Below are 14,703 nucleotides of genomic sequence, written 5' to 3'. Positions count from 1 at the left end.
TATGTTCATGTTCTGGATCTCTGGAAAGTGTCTAGAGATAACATCTGTTGTATTAGACGCTATATAAATAAAATTGAATTGAAATGAATTGAATTAAACTCAAAGTATATTTGAATATTTAGATAAACATGTTTATTTTTTTAATTTCTTATTTATCTTTGATATTTTTGCTTATTTTGGGGATTCTTATTCTACTGCTGCTGCTCTTTTTTATTGTTAGTGTGAAACTAAACAATGAGGCTACATAAAAGTTCCCCCAGTTTTCGTTCAAGTTCTTTGATGTATTCGTGATTCTTCAGCAAAGCGCTGACCTAGAAAACGAAGTGCTTTGCGTGCAGAATGGATCTCGGCTGAGTCAGTTTTTGCATTATTGTGGTTTGTTAGAAGTTCGAAAGAGAAAATATGACATCAACACAGGAAGTGTTGATGGATCTGCATAAAATAGCAGGCCATTAGAACTGGAGTCCATCACAACTCCATCGAAGAAGAAGACTCTATACCTGATCTCCAGGAGGGCCTTGGCAGCCTTTGACCAGTAAAGACCAAACCAGAGCTGCAAAAAAGAGACAAAAACAGAGACTTGTAAGAGACGCATATAAGACGCGAGGAGGGTGGACGAGACGAAAAGCTCAGGAGCATGTTTTCCCCAACAAATTCTTTCAAATTGACGGTAAGAAATCCAAATGCAGCTTCTGAAAATGCTCTTTATACAGAGATACTGTAGTACACATACTGAAATCATGTAAAGCCAGTACTCAAGTTGTAAAAAAAAGATCAGGGGGGATGGTGGATTTTATCATATGGGGACAGATAATTTGTACTCATTACAAATAATATAATATATTACAAATAATAGCAGTGACCAAAACACCTGCAGGAATGACATAGCAGCAGTTAAATGCAGCCTTCTGTAAGCTTTAAATATCCACTGGACTTACATCAAATACATCAAAACACAACAATAAAAAACACTTTTCTGAACTTATCAATATGACTCTGTCCTTCACAGGATAAGTAACTTGGATCACTGCAAAAACTCACAATCTTAACAAGAATATTTGTCTTATTTCTAGTTAAAATGTCTCATTTTAGTAAAAAAAATCTTATTACACTTAAAACAAGACTCATCACTGGAAAGAACAACAATTTTCACCTGTTTCAAGTAGATTTTCACTTGAAATAAGTAGAAAAATCTGCCAGTGGAACACGATTTTTTTGCTTGTAATGAGAAGATAAATCTTGTCCCACTGGCAGATTTTCCTACTTATTTCAAGTGAAAATGTACTTGAAACAGGTGAAAATTGTCAAATAAGTTATTTTTCTGGTGTTATTTTTCTGGTGATGACTCTAAATGTTGAAATAGCAGTAAAACCACATTCATTGATGAAATGACATAAGGGATGGAAAGGGGGGATGGCAGTTTTACAGGGGGGATGATTTGGACCGTTTTTATTTCAGGGGGGATGATTTGGACCGTTTTTATTTCAGGGGGGATGATTTGGACCGTTTTTATTTCGGGGGGGATGATTTGGACCGTTTTTATTTCAGGGGGGATGATTTGGACCGTTTTTATTTCAGGGGGGGTGATTTGGACAGTTTTTATTTCAGGGGGGGATGATTTGGACCGTTTTTATTTCAGGGGGGGGGGATGCCAACCCTCTCATCCCCCCTCATCCCCCCTCAACTCCAGTACTGTGTAAAGCTCATTTTAACGAGCTGCTCAATCGTTTGAAAGTTAGTATCACTCATTCTGTCAATTATAAGGTAAATACAACCTTAGATCAAGAACTCCATGGTTATGTTTTACATTTCTGTCTGTCTGTCCTTGAATTTGAGGAGCAGGTTCTTATTTTAAACATGGTTTTACATGCCAGGTTGCTCTCAGAAACAACTGAAAAACTCATGATAAGACCATCAATAGAAAACTAAAATAAATATGCGAAAGCAAAATATGACCAAATACTAATAGTAATAGTATTTAGTATCTGATACTATTCTCAGATACTAGTATTAGTAAAATACTAGTACTGGTACTAGTAAAATTGTATTTGAAAAGTTGCAAAGTAGTTTTTAGTTTGTTTTTTAAACAACGTAATTATCATTTTAAAAGCTTAAAGATTAAGAGTTAAATGGAAAACATTAATGAGATGAACAGTTCCTTCAATTATCAATGTGGCATTTTGGCTTTCTCTATATTGCACGTTAAATTTTTAAAAATAACTTTTGTTGTGATGGAATTGTCATCATTTTTGGTCGATAAAGAAACAGTAGTTAATTATTTTCTACAGTTGATCATGTGATTCTACACGTAAGCTTCTAAAAACTTTTTTTTGTAAAAAAAGTTAACAAAAAGTCACATGTAAACATGTGACTTTTTGTTAACTTTTTTTTTAACTTGGTCCATTCTCACACATGAGGCTTGAAATATATCTATGTGTGTGTGTATATGTATGTACAAGTTAACAAAAATAAATTAAAACAAACAAATCAGAGACATTGACGGACGACCAACCCGTCAGTGTCATTATATTTCAAACGTATGCAAAGGGAGGAAAATGTTTAAAACATTAATAATGATCTTATTTTATGGATTGATCAGATAAATTTAACTTTTATTTCACAATTTGAAGTTATATTGTATGTTATGCTTAAAAATGGAGACACCCCATGTGTCAAATAAATATTTTAAGATTAAGAATCGGAAAATATATGCCTTTTCTAGGCACTCAAGGTCGCCGTACACAACATGTTAAAATAATAGTAGAATACATTTAAAAACAAACATCAAAGCATTAAAAAAAGAGCAGAGGTAAGAACATTAAAAGAGATGAATTGTTAGATGGGATAGGCAGTCTTGAACAGATGAGTTTTGAGTTGTAATTTGAAGTCAATGAATGAGTCAATGTTCCTGAGTTGAGGTGGTAATGAGTTCCAGAGACGAGGAGCAGAGCGGCTGAATGCTCTGAGACGGGTGGAGGGGACAGACAGTTGTATGGAGGAGGAGGATCTTAAAGCTCGGGAGGGAGTGTGGACGTGGAGGAGATCAGACAGATATGGGGAGGCGAGGTTGTGGATGGCCTTGAATGTGAACAGGAGGACCTTGAACTGGATGCGGAACTGAACCGGGAGCCAGGACAGGAGTGATGTGATGGATGGAGGGGGTCTGAGTTATGATGCGGGCAGCTGAATATATATATATATATATATATATATATATATATTTTTTTTTTTTTTTTTTTTTTTTATTACATATTTTCGATTGTTAGTATCACCAGAAAATGCCATTTTATTGTTAGGAAAACATTAGATTTAAAAAAAAAAGTGAAATGTATTGTTACTCATATTGTCTGGTTGAATTTTGGGTCTGAATAAAATGGGTCACATTAATAAGCATCAGAAGCTGAAGGTAGGAAAATGTGTTTTCTTAGAAGTTTAAGATGTCTTTCATTTGTAGAGTTTTTGAAGAAGTTAAAACATTGTCATTAAAACTTGTTAAGTGGAAATGGCCGCTCTCAAAGAATGACTTGTGTATATCAACACTCGTGCACATCAATCACCTTTGATTCACCACGTTTTACCTCCGTCATCTAAAGTGGAACTGCTGTTTGTCCTCCGAACTGTAAATGAGCAATTACATTATATTAGATAACATTGATAACAAAATCAGCAAAAAAATGTTAAAAAAGGAAATCAAAATTTCAATGAGCAGCACAAATCAATAAATTAAAATATGGAATTAAAAAGTCTAATTAATAAGAGTTTCCTGCTTTTATTTTTGTTTGCGATTTATTTTACCCTTGTGACCTTCTGTACTTCCTTAATCTGGTTGGTAATCAGTAACTCCCTGCTTCATATTCCAGTTTCCAGACACCTGACAGTCTGTAAAACAGCGAGGAGCTTCACCGGAAATATCTTGACCGCTTTTTTTGAAAGCAGGAGTTTCAATATTTTGTGTTCCTCAGTTTGCCTGCGTGGTACTGATGATGATGATGACGGACTCAACTGTCATGTCGAAGGGGCCGAAGATGGTGCAGCTGCTGCTGGACCCCAGTGCCCTGGTTCCCAGCAGAACCAACCGGCCGCTGGAGAACGCCTCCATCTCCCCCTGGGCTTACAAGTGAGTCAGAGAATTCAATTCAATTCAATTTTATTTATATAGCGTCTAATACAACAAAAGTTGTCTCCAGACGCTTTCCAGAGACCCAGAACATAAACCCCAGAGCAATTATTACATAAACAATGGCAGGTAAAAACTCCCATAGTGGGAGAAAAACCTTAAACCAAACAGTGGCAAGAAAAACTCCCCTTTAGGAGGGAAGAAACCTGGACCAGGACCTGGATCATAAGGGGGGACCCTCCTGCCGAGGGCCAGACTGGGGGTCGGGGACGTCAGCAACACAACAGGCAGGTGGAAGCAGCAACTGGATGACCATGACCGGGTGGAGGGGGGGTAGGGGGGACCGCAGGCAGGTGGAAGCAGCAGCGGGATGACCGGGGGTGGGGGCCGCAGGCCAGCACGCAGCTCCCGAAGCTCCGGCCCAATCAGCAAGCCCCAGATTAGGTGCAGGGTCGGGGGAAGGTTGAGAAGGGGCAGGGCCAGGGAGAGGAGTCTTGACGGACAAATCTCTCCCCCGCCTGACCGGGCCGTTACCCTGCCCCTCTCACTCCCACGCTGCAGGTTCCGTTGTTGTGCATTCAGAGATGCTCTTCGCCACCAGCAGAGGATGCTGCACCATGTAAAGAGAGAACAGTAGAGAACAATAGAGAACAGGAGAGAACAGGAGAGAACGGTAGAGACCAGTAGAGAACAGTGGAGACCAGTAGAGAACAGTAGAGACCAGTAGAGACCAGTAGAGAGCAGTAGAGAACAGTAGAGACCAGTAGAGACTAGTAGAGAACAGTAGAGAACAGTAGAGAACAGTAGAGAACAGTAGAGACCAGTAGAGAACAGTAGAGAACAGTAGAGAACAGTAGAGACCAGTAGAGACTAGTAAAGAACAGTAGAGAACAGTAGAGAACAGTAGAGACTAGTAGAGACTAGTAGAGAACAGTAGAGAACAGTAGAGAACAGTAGAGACCAGTAGAGACTAGTAAAGAACAGTAGAGACCAGTAGAGAACAGTAGAGACCAGTAGAGAACAGTAGAGAACAGTAGAGAACAGTAGAGACTAGTAGAGAACAGTAGAGAACAGTAGAGAACAGTAGAGACTAGTAAAGAACAGTAGAGACCAGTAGAGAACAGTAGAGACCAGTAGAGAACAGTAGAGAACAGTAGAGAACAGTAGAGACCAGTAGAGAACAGTAGAGACTAGTAGAGAACAGTAGAGAACAGTAGAGACCAGTAGAGACTAGTAAAGAACAGTAGAGACCAGTAGAGAACAGTAGAGACCAGTAGAGACTAGTAGAGAACAGTAGAGAACAGTAGAGAACAGTAGACACCAGTAGAGACCAGTAGAGAACAGTAGAGACTAGTAGAGACCAGTAGAGACTAGTAAAGAACAGTAGAGAACAGTAGAGACCAGTAGAGAACAGTAGAGACCAGTAGAGAACAGTAGAGAACAGTAGAGAACAGTAGAGACCTTTGACCTTTAACCATCCCTTTATTGGTCCAGATCACTACAAACAATCACAGCCAAAAAACAGATAGAGACAGAAACTCAGAGAGTCACCCCATATTTTTTGTGTGGTTGTGAATCAGAACTTTAAAGTTAGCACATCCTCAGCGACACAACATAAAACGTCCCCCTCTCCCCACACAGAAACAAACTAATCTAACCGTGCCACCATTTTATAGTAGGCAAACTCAGTAGAGAACAGTAGAGAACAGTAGAGAACAATAGAAAAATTTGTCCGTGACCTCCATGTGTCTCTGCCCCCAGCGACTCCGTGGACCCCTCCCTGCTGACGCAGCTGTCCGAGGCGCGCTGTCTGCTGCGCGGCTGCCTGAACTCCAGCGGTCGGGAGGACCGGCGGCTGGAGTCCAGGCCCATCATGCACCAGGTGTTACTGCTGCGTCGGGTCAAGCCCGAGGGGGCGGGGCCTAGGCCTGCACACAACTACCACTACCGCCTGGAGTCTCGCCTCGTCTCTGTGGGATGCACCTGCGTAAGACCCACGGTCCAAGTCCAGGAGTGAAGTCAGAGAACCACCCTGTGTTCGGGAAAACCTCCATGGCAGGAAAGATCCAACATGAATAAGTAAAAGATGGGGCCATTTTCTTATTTGAAGATGATGCAAAGAATAAGAGAAGTGGGAGTCACTATCGTGACTTTAAACGTAATGCATTCACGTAATCATCACTCATTATGACGTCATAGTTTGCTGTTGTCTTTTATCATGCGCTTTGTTGCATGTTGCTCTGTGACCTGATATCTGTTTTATCTTTTTATTTTATAGCTTTTGTTTCGTAGCAAGTTGAAAACTGGATAAACTACACAAAACTACACAGCTAAACACACACTGACGTTTAAATATGGATTTTTTATTGGATTTGCTGCTTTTTATTTTAAAAGTTTATTTAATTACGTTTTATTTAAGTGTTTTATGATCTTTGGCAGATATTTATTCATGGGGTTATTTTACTGTGGGTGTATTTATTGTTCTGAGGTGTAGAGTAAATAAAAACAAGTTGAATAAAGAAAGCAGAGTGTTGAAGCTTCAATTTTAAGTCAGAATATAATGATATCTTTGCAGCTCTCATCAGGGTAGGGCTTGGACTCACGAGTCGTTCAGGTGGGTTCATAAACTCTAAAGTTGATCCATTCAAACATCCACACAGATCATATCTTGAAGGCAGGAGCTTTGTACGGTACGGTAGTTTGAATTCAATACAATTCAATTTCAATACAATTTGATTTATATAGTGTCTATTACAACAGAAGTTGTCTCTAGGTAAAAAACTCCCCTAGTGGGAGAAAAAGCTTAAGCCAAACAGTGGCAAGAAAAAAACTCCCTTTTAGGAGGGAAGAAACCTTGAGCAGGACCTGGATCATAAGGGGGGACCCTCTTAGCTGGGCAGAGCAGGAAAAGAGAGAACAGACAGAGAGAATGAATAACAGAGAAAGGAGAGGGGGCAGGCCAGGATGTCAGCAAGCATATAGCAGACATCTGCACACACAGGTGGAAGCAGCAGTGGGATGATCAGAGGGGGGACCGCAGACCAGAACGCAGCTCCCGAAGCTCCGGCCTGCAAACATGCACAAAAGAGAAAAAAGGGGGAGGCGGGCAGACCAGCACAACAAACTACAAGAACAATGGAGAACAATGAAGGCTATGAGATACTTATAATAAATAAAAAATGGAAGAGGAGATGAGAAGAAGGGTGAGAGGCACCGCCCAGTGGATCATGTCGGTCCCCCCTGCAGCATAGGCCTATAGCAGCATATCTACCACAAAGCTATATTTGAGACTAACTATTATAGTCTTGTTCTATAGCTGCAAATATGACTACTGACTCTAACACACTAGAGTTTACACTACCTAGAACTTTACCAACACCAGCTAGAGGTTTACTAAACACTAACTATAGGCTTTACTAAACAGAAAGGTTTTAAGTTTAGTTTTAAAGGTGGAGGTGGTGTCAGCCTCCTTAACCAAGATTGGAAGTTGTTCCATAGTAATGGTGTCTGATAGCAGAACGCCCGCCCTCCAAATCTACATGCACTCCGAGAACGGAGAGCTCTGCCAGGAACATAAGGCACTATCAGGTCTTGCAAATAATGCAGAGCTAAACCGTTTTGGGCTTTATATGAAAGTAATACAATTTTAAATTGGATTCTGAATTTTACGGGTAGCCAATGGAGCGACGCTAACACTGGAGAGACGTGGTCTCTCCTGCTGATTCCTGTCAGCACTCTCGCGCTGCTGCATTTTGGATCAGCTGGAGGATATTCAGCAAATTACTTGGACATCCTGCTAATAACACATTGCAGTAATCTAGTCTAGAAGATACAAACGCATGAACTAGTTTTTCTGCATCACTCTGCGAGAGGATTTTCCTAATCTTTGCAAAATTACGGAGATTGAAAAATGCTATTTTACAAACCTGATTAATATATGGTTTAAACAACAAATCCTGATTGAAAACAACACCAAGGTTTCTCACAGTTGCACTGGAAGCCATCGCAACACCATCTAATCCCTTCCTAAAATGCTCTGGACCAAGAATGATAACCTCAGTTTTATCTGAATTTAGAAGCAAAAGATTAGTGGACATCCATTCCTTGATGTCCCTAAGACATGCCTGAAGTTTAACCAACGGTTCTGTCTCATCCTGCTTCATAGACAAATAGAGCTGCGTATCATCAGTATAGCAATGAAAGTTTAAGCCGTGATTCTGGATTATACTTCTCAATGGCTGCATGTATAAACTGAACAAGATTGGCCCTAGCAGTGAACCCTGCGGAACACCATAACAGACCCTTGACTTTTCTGAAGAAACCTCATGTACATGAACAAACTGGAACCTGTCAGATAGATATGATTTAACCCGATGTAGAGCTGTCCCTTTAATCCCAACAACATGCTCTAACCTGTAAAAATGCTGATCTACAGTGTCAAAAGCAGCACTGAGGTCCAGTAGAACCAGTATGGACACTAATCCCTTATCTGAGGTCCAGTACAACCAGTATGGACACTAATCCCTTATCTGAGGTCCAGTAGAACCAGTATGGACACTAATCCCTTATCTGAGGTCCAGTAGAACCAGTATGGACACTAATCCCTTATCTGAGGTCCAGTAGAACCAGTATGGACACTAATCCCTTATCTGAGGTCCAGTAGAACCAGTATTGACACTAATGCCTTATCTGAGGCCATAAGAAGGTAATTTGTGACTCGAACCAGTGCTATCTCTGTGCTATGATGCATTCTGAACCCTGACTGAGTGTGTGTGTGTATGTGTGTGTGTGTGTGTGTGTAATAAACCAAACAAAGCTCCACCTGAAGTGTATCTATAGTGGGGGAGGGGGGGGAGCAACCCCGCCACCCGCGAGACCAGAGGCCGACACGGAAGAGCCCGGAACCCAGGCCACCGGCAACCCCACAGAGGGGAGAAGTAGGAGGGAGGCAACCCACCGCCTGCGAGCCCCCTCGGACCCAGGCAATCCCCGGCCACCCGGTCCGGGCCGGACACGCGGCCAGGAGGCCCTCACCCTTCAGGCCAACGACCCCCACCCGGCAGGGGGCCAGCCTGCCCGGAGAGACAGAGCCGCCCCGGCCGCCGACGCGGGCAGGCGCACCCGTCCCCCACGAAAGTGGCCCTCCAAGACCAGAGGGGCGCCCCGCCGCAGAGGCAGCGGGGGGGACCGGAGACGGGCCCGGAGAGAGGGAACCCCCCAACAAGGCGACACACGTGCAGGCCCGACAACGGAGGGCCCCAGACCCAGGCATGCCATTCATTCATCCATTCACCTATCCGATACCTATACTAATAATAATATAATATACTATACATAATAATAATACTAATAATAATAATAATAATAATAATAATAATAATACTAATAATAATAATAACCATCTTTGTATAATATAATATTCATAAATTATTAAGTTTTGATGTCCTGCCAATGGAGGCTCAAATCCTCCATGGCAGGACCCTTCCATACCGCATTCTCACCGACACAGACATACAATCACGCACCGTTTCCCCCTCCCCGGGGGGGTCCAGCACCGCCAGAAGGCACCCCAGGCTGCACGGCGGGCCCCGCCAGGCCCGGGTAACCCGACCCACCTGTCCCAGGCCAGTGAGGGAACGCGGGTGATGTGGGACCCCCTCCCGCCCCTGGTGTTGAGTGCGTGTGATTAATGCCATAAAAACAGGGAGGGGGGAGGGCCAAGTATCGATTGACACCGACCCCCCCCCCTCCCGAACTACGTGTCCTTGTCAAATGTATTTATTAAGTGTTGAATGTGCAGTGTCTATTTTGCTGTTAAAACCGTGAGGCGGGGAGTGCCGGGCCACGCGGGACGGTGCCCCCCACGACCCGGACCCCCCGCCCTTCGCCTATGTACGTATGAATCGTGTAGGGGGGGAAAGAGGGGGAGCGGAGGCCGAAGCCAGGAAGCAGGACCAGCAAAGCCGGCCCTGGTAAGACACCCGCGTCCCCCCACCGGCCGTCCAGTAGACGGGGGCCGGCCCTCCGAGCCGGGCCAGGGCCCCACCGTACCTCCACGGGCGCCCCCGGCGCCGCCGGAGCCCCCAGACAGAGGGGGAAACGGTCCAACATCCTCCCATTCATACTGACAACATAAGACATAGATACCTGGGAATGGTGCCACCCCGCCGTCGCGCCCGCCCGTGCACCCCCCGGTCAGGGGAGGCCCGCTCCCCGGACCCGGCCCCACCCCCCCCCCGAGGCCACCCCGGCGGACACCCCAAGGGTCACGGAGTCCCCACATCCGCAGGGGCACTTGGCCCCCGCCCAGCGACGGAGGACCAAGGCAGCAATGCCCCCCCAGCGCAGACAGCCACCCCCCACCCAGGCAGGGCCGGGCCCTCCGGGTGGGACCCCCACGTCCACGGCCCAGCCCCCCCCGGGAGGCCCGGAGACGCCCTAGCCACAGCCCCCCGCCCGAGCCCTCCCCAGCCACCCCCCCCCACCGCCATGAGGCAACCCCCCCCATAGGCCCCCAAGGCCCCCACCGGCTAGGGACAGGGCCCCGCGGCCCCCCCCACCGCCCCCCAGGGGCCACCAGAGGCCCGCGCCCCAGACCCCCCAAGCCGACCCCCAACCCCAAGGGCTACGAGATCACCACCCCCCCGCCCCCACTAGGTAACGAAGCCAATAAACGGGGACCACAGAGAGTGCAATTCAGCCGAATGTTGTTCAGTGGAGGCAGACATTATCTCACTACTAATATGATCTGATAAAAGATTCCTAAAATGGTTGATACATAAACTGGATTTTTGTTTCCAATTTACTAGAATGGTTTTCTTTGCGATACATAAGGCAGTGAGAACCCGGTGTGTCCAATAAGGATCTATTTGAGTGTCTCCCAGGTGACCTAATATACATACCATGGGGCACACTGGGATTCTGTGGTTGATCCATGTGGATAAATCCTCACAAATCTCCTTCCAGAACCTCTGTACCGTGTATCGTGATTTTACTGTTAAAGAAGCTCATAAAGTCTTCACTACTGAGAGCTGCAGGAATGCAGGGCTCAACAGAGTTGTGACTCTTTGTCAGCCTGGCTACAGTGCTGAACAGAAAACGTGGGTTACTTTTGTTATCCTCTATCAACAATGAATAATAAGCTGCTCTGGCTTTGCCAATGGCTTTTTAATATACTATTAGAATATCTTTCCATTCACGATAAGAGTCTACAGACTTACAAGTCACTTCCTTTCCATTTTACGTATATTTTGTTTCAACATGCGGATATCTAAATTATACCAGGGAGTTAAGTTCCTATGGTTGGAAACCCTCCTTTTCAAAGGAACAACTTCATCTAAAGCTGAATGCAACAAATCAGCAGTGTTACTAGCAAGGAAATCAACATCTGCAGAGGTAGAACCCAGGTCACCGGCCTCGACTGCTTCACTATTTTCCACTGTCGTAAGATAAGCAATGGCCTCCCTAAATTTAGCAATAGCTTCATCAGACAAACATCTGCTAAAGTAATACCTCCTATTTTGCACTTCAACATCAACAATATTAAATTCAAACGTTATTAAATAATGGTCAGATAAAAGGGAGTTTACAGGTGACACCAACAGATCATCAGTTTCAACACCATAGGTGAGAACGAGATCCAGAGTATGATTAAAACAGTGCGTCGGTCTGTCCACTTTTTGTGAGATACCCATTGATTCTAGAAGAGAATTGAAAGCTAATTTAAGATTATCGCTTTCAACATCCATATGAATGGGAGATTTGTGAGGATTTATCCACATGGATCAACTACAGAATTACGGTATGCCTCACGATATGTATATTAGGTCATCTGGGAGATATTCAAAGGGAACCTAACTGGACACACCTGGCTCTCACTGCCTTATGTATCGCAAAGAAAACCATTCTAGTAAATTGGAAACAAAAGTCCAGTTTATATATTAACCACTTTAGAAATCTTTTATCAGATCATATCAGTAGTGAGATAATGTCTGCCTCCACTGAACAACATTCAGCTGAATTGCATTCTCTCTGGTCCCCGATTATTGGCTTCATTACCTAGTGGGGGCGGGGGGGTGGTGATCTCGTAGCCCTTGGGGTTGGGGGTCGGCTTGGGGGGTCTGGGGCGCGGGCCTCTGGTGGCACCTGGGGGGCGGTGGGTGGGGCCGTGGGGCCCTGTCCCTGGCCGGTGGGGGCCTTGGGGGCCTATGGGGGGGGGGGGTTACCTCATGGCAGAAGGGGGGGGGCTGGCTGGGGGGGGCTCGGGCGGGTGGCTGTGGCTAGGGCGTCTCCGGTTTTCCTGGGGGGGCTGGGCTGTGGGTGTGGGGGTCCCACTCGAAGGGCCCGGCCCTGCCTGGGTGGGGGGTGGCTGTACCTAAACGCGCTCCTGGAGAAAAATGCGGCCAGAAATCTGCAAAGAGGGAGAAAATTCGCCTGGAGAGAGATTACCACAGAAGAGATGACCAAGTACCTGGGCTTGTTGCTGTATATGGCTGTGCTGTACCTACCGAAGATGTCAGATTTTTGGAGGACGAAGACCATTTTCCACGTGGCCTTCCCCTCCACCATCATGTCCAGGGACAGGTTCATGGCAATTTCTGCCAGTCTGCACATGAGTGATCCAGCAGAGGATGCACTCAATGACCAGAAGAGGGGCACAGGGGAGTATGACCGTCTCCACCGGGTCAGACCTCTCCTGGAGATAATGAAGAACCGCTGCATGTCTGTGTACCATCCAAAACAGTACATCTCAGTGGATGAGAGGATGGTTGCCACAAAAGCCAGGATTGCCTTCAAACAGTACATGAAGGCCAAGCCGACCAAGTGGGTCTGATGTAAACGGCTATACAGTGGACTTGAAATTGTACACGGGGAAGTCATCAATTGCTTCCGGGAAGGGGCTCTCGTATGACGTGGTGATGTCGCTTGTGAACAAAAACTTCCTACATTGTTTACTGCGACAATTTTTATACAAGCCCCCTCCTCTGCCGTCACCTGGGCCAGCAGGGATTTGGTGCCTGTGGGACATACCAGCAACGAAGAGTTGGTGTTCCAGCAGTCACCGAAAATGCCCTGACTACAAGGTCACCAAGACGCTCCATTCGCTGGATCAGGGAGGGTGACCTTTTATTTGTGAAGTGGATGGACACCAGAGAGGTCTCCATCTGCACAAACGTGCATCCTGTGTACAGTGGGGAGACGGTGCTCCGCTGTCAGAAGGCAGAAGATGGGCAGCATCAGAGGGTCCCTGTCCCCAGACCAACAGCTGTGAGAGAGTACAATAAGTACATGGGAGGGGTGGACACATCGGACCAGATGCTGGGAACCAACTCCTCCCACAAGAGAACCAAACGGTGGCCCATAACCGTATTCCAACATTTTCTGGATATACAGTAGCTGTAACCAACAGCTATATCCTTCACAAGGAGGTATGTGCCAGCCAGCAGCTGAAACCAAAGACACGCCAGCAGTTCCAGGAGGAGCTTGCTGCATTTCTCCTCAGAGTCCCGCTTGACAGCAGGCCACAGAACCCCGCTGAAAACCACTTCCCTGTGGCCACAAGTGGAGGGCAGGGGAAGACACAGAGAGCCAGCATGGGGCGACGGCAGTGCACTCTGTGCAAAAGGAGCACCCCATGGCAGTGTGGGGTGTGCAATGTGGGACTCTGTCTGCAGCTGGAGAGGAACTGCTTCACAGACTACCACACCAAATAAAAAACGCCTGGACATTTGGTGCAAAAACAGGCAAAAAACAATAGAAAACAAGGTCCAGGACTGAAACATTTTTTTGTAAATATGTAAAATAAATGTAAAATTATCTTTTCACTCCTTTAAACAGTTATTACACAGTCAGAACACACAGTAATATTGAATAACTGCCAGATATTGAAAGTTGAAATTATATTGGGAAAAAAATTGACAGGAGCACTGATTATTTGCACATTTGACAATTCTATAGCCATAAAATCAAAATAAATCCAGGCGGCCTGAATGTAATTACAGTAGTAAGGAGGTTAATAACACTGTAGACACTGCACATTCAACATTTAATAAATACATTTAACAAGGATACTTAGTTCTGGAGGTGGGGGATTATTGTCAGCATGATACCCTGACCTCCCCCTCCATGTTTTTATGGCATTAATCACATGCACTCAACACCAGGGTCGGGAGGGGGGCCCACGTCACCCGCATTCCCTCGCCGGCCTGGGATAGGTGGGTCGCAATGCTCGGGCCTGGCAGGGCTCGCTGCGCACGGGGTCGATTGCCTGGGTCACGGTCCGCCGCTGCGGGATCCCTGGCTGCTTCTTCCCGCGCCGTGGGGGTGAGGGGCGGGGGGCCTCGCAGGCGGTGGGTTGCCTCCCTCCTACTTCTCCCCTCTGTGGGGTTGCTGGTGGCCTGGGTTCCGGGTTCTTCCTTGTCGGCCTCTGGTCTCGCGGGTGGCGGGGTTGAACCCCCCACTCCCCCACTATAGATACACTTCAGGTGAAGTTTTGATAGGACTATTACACACACACCCACACACACACACGTATACATACACATAGCCACATAGACATACAGTATACACACACACACACTCATGCA

General features: G+C 45.8%; 1 protein-coding gene across 1 annotated transcript; it reads left to right on the top strand.

Annotated features, from left to right (window-relative positions):
- The first annotated feature begins 457 nt into the window (after positions 1–457).
- Positions 458–6,600, top strand: LOC133419130 (interleukin-17F-like). Its single transcript, XM_061708145.1, has 3 exons — positions 458–670; positions 3,963–4,117; positions 5,879–6,600. Exons 1-3 carry the CDS (start codon positions 638–640, stop codon positions 6,132–6,134), a joined length of 444 nt encoding a protein of 147 aa, XP_061564129.1. The 5' UTR covers positions 458–637; the 3' UTR covers positions 6,135–6,600.
- The last annotated feature ends 8,103 nt before the right edge of the window (positions 6,601–14,703 follow it).

The sequence above is a fragment of the Cololabis saira genome, chromosome 2 (genome assembly GCF_033807715.1).
Source record: "Cololabis saira isolate AMF1-May2022 chromosome 2, fColSai1.1, whole genome shotgun sequence".
Lineage (NCBI taxonomy): Eukaryota > Metazoa > Chordata > Actinopteri > Beloniformes > Belonidae > Cololabis > Cololabis saira.
Note: the sequence above shows the minus strand (reverse complement) of the source record. Positions and strands in the feature narration are given on the sequence as shown.

What these genes read in the sequence shown, in the direction of transcription:
- LOC133419130 (XM_061708145.1), top strand. Translation starts at nt 638, where the DNA reads ATGTTTTCCCCAACAAATTCTTTCAAATTGACG. An exon ending in CAAATTCTTTCAAATTGACG is followed by an intron (nt 671 to 3,962) that starts GTAAGAAATCCA and finishes TGTGTTCCTCAG; the next exon opens with TTTGCCTGCGTGGTACTGAT. An exon ending in ATCTCCCCCTGGGCTTACAA is followed by an intron (nt 4,118 to 5,878) that starts GTGAGTCAGAGA and finishes CTCTGCCCCCAG; the next exon opens with CGACTCCGTGGACCCCTCCC.